This window comes from Aplysia californica, unplaced genomic scaffold (genome assembly GCF_000002075.1).
Source record: "Aplysia californica isolate F4 #8 unplaced genomic scaffold, AplCal3.0 scaffold00934, whole genome shotgun sequence".
Classification (NCBI taxonomy): Eukaryota; Metazoa; Mollusca; class Gastropoda; order Aplysiida; family Aplysiidae; genus Aplysia; species Aplysia californica.
In genome coordinates this window covers 24,875-25,785 of record NW_004798204.1, presented here as the reverse complement: position 1 = coordinate 25,785, position 911 = coordinate 24,875, and the positions used below count along the sequence as shown (strand labels likewise).

At 41.8% G+C, this 911-nt stretch overlaps 1 protein-coding gene across 1 annotated transcript in view; it reads left to right on the top strand.

Annotated features, from left to right (window-relative positions):
* The window catches only part of LOC101857068 (medium-chain acyl-CoA ligase ACSF2, mitochondrial), a gene marked incomplete in the record, with an annotated part of 30,799 nt that overhangs the window by 15,798 nt on the left and 14,090 nt on the right, over positions 1–911 (top strand). The window contains 1 exon segment of the mRNA XM_005110710.3: positions 201–366. Coding sequence (XP_005110767.2) covers positions 201–366 — 166 coding nt within the window.

The following is a 911-nucleotide window of genomic DNA, read 5'->3' as shown; positions in this document are numbered from 1 at the left end:
ACACACACACACACACACACACACACACACACACACATACTCACACTTACACATGCATGCATGCACACACATACACACACACTCACAGACACACTTGCCCCTTCAATATATAGAAAGAGGGAAAGAGAGAGGGAGAGAGATAGAGAGAAAGAGAGAGAGAAAGAGAGACTTTTACTATGAATATTTCTCCATCTATCCAGACTGCCGGATCTAAAGTACATTATGACCATGTCAGAGGAGAAGCACCCTGGCTGCATGCGCTTCGACAATGTTCTAAATTTAGCCACACCGTCCCAAATTAATGAGATAGCTGACCTTCAAGACAGTCTTCAGTTCGATGACCCTATCAACATTCAGTTTACTTCAGTAAGTAGAAAATGTTGTTTTTATTGTTGATGTAATGTTTATGGCAAAGTAAGCGGGATTTGCTAATGAGTATAAGTTCTGTGTATCAGATCAATGTTGGCGGGTGCTCTAGTGTTGTTGCTCCTTCTGTTCTATCAAACATCTGTTGTCCTTATCTCTCCTCCTTTTTTGTGTTTGTTACTCTCATGTAGCACCTCATATCTTTGGCAAGTATACGACCTAACTGTGTTGCAAGTGCCATAAAACTCTCACTAAAACATAAAGCTTATTAGATCAATGATTGATTTGACATAGCAAATGATAATATATATAGAAATGAAGGACAAAGGGAAAGCATTTGATTATGATGTCTGTCTGTTTGCCCATGAATGTGTTGTGTACTTCATGACATACCTTCTTTCTCAGGCCTGTCCTTTATTCTTCTTTTACTTCTTCTCCTCCTCCTCATGCCTTAACTTCCCACCCTTACACCCTCCGCCCCTCCCTCCCCCCAGCACACCCTTTTCTCAGCCCGCCCTTGCTTATCCCTCCACCTCCCCATGACT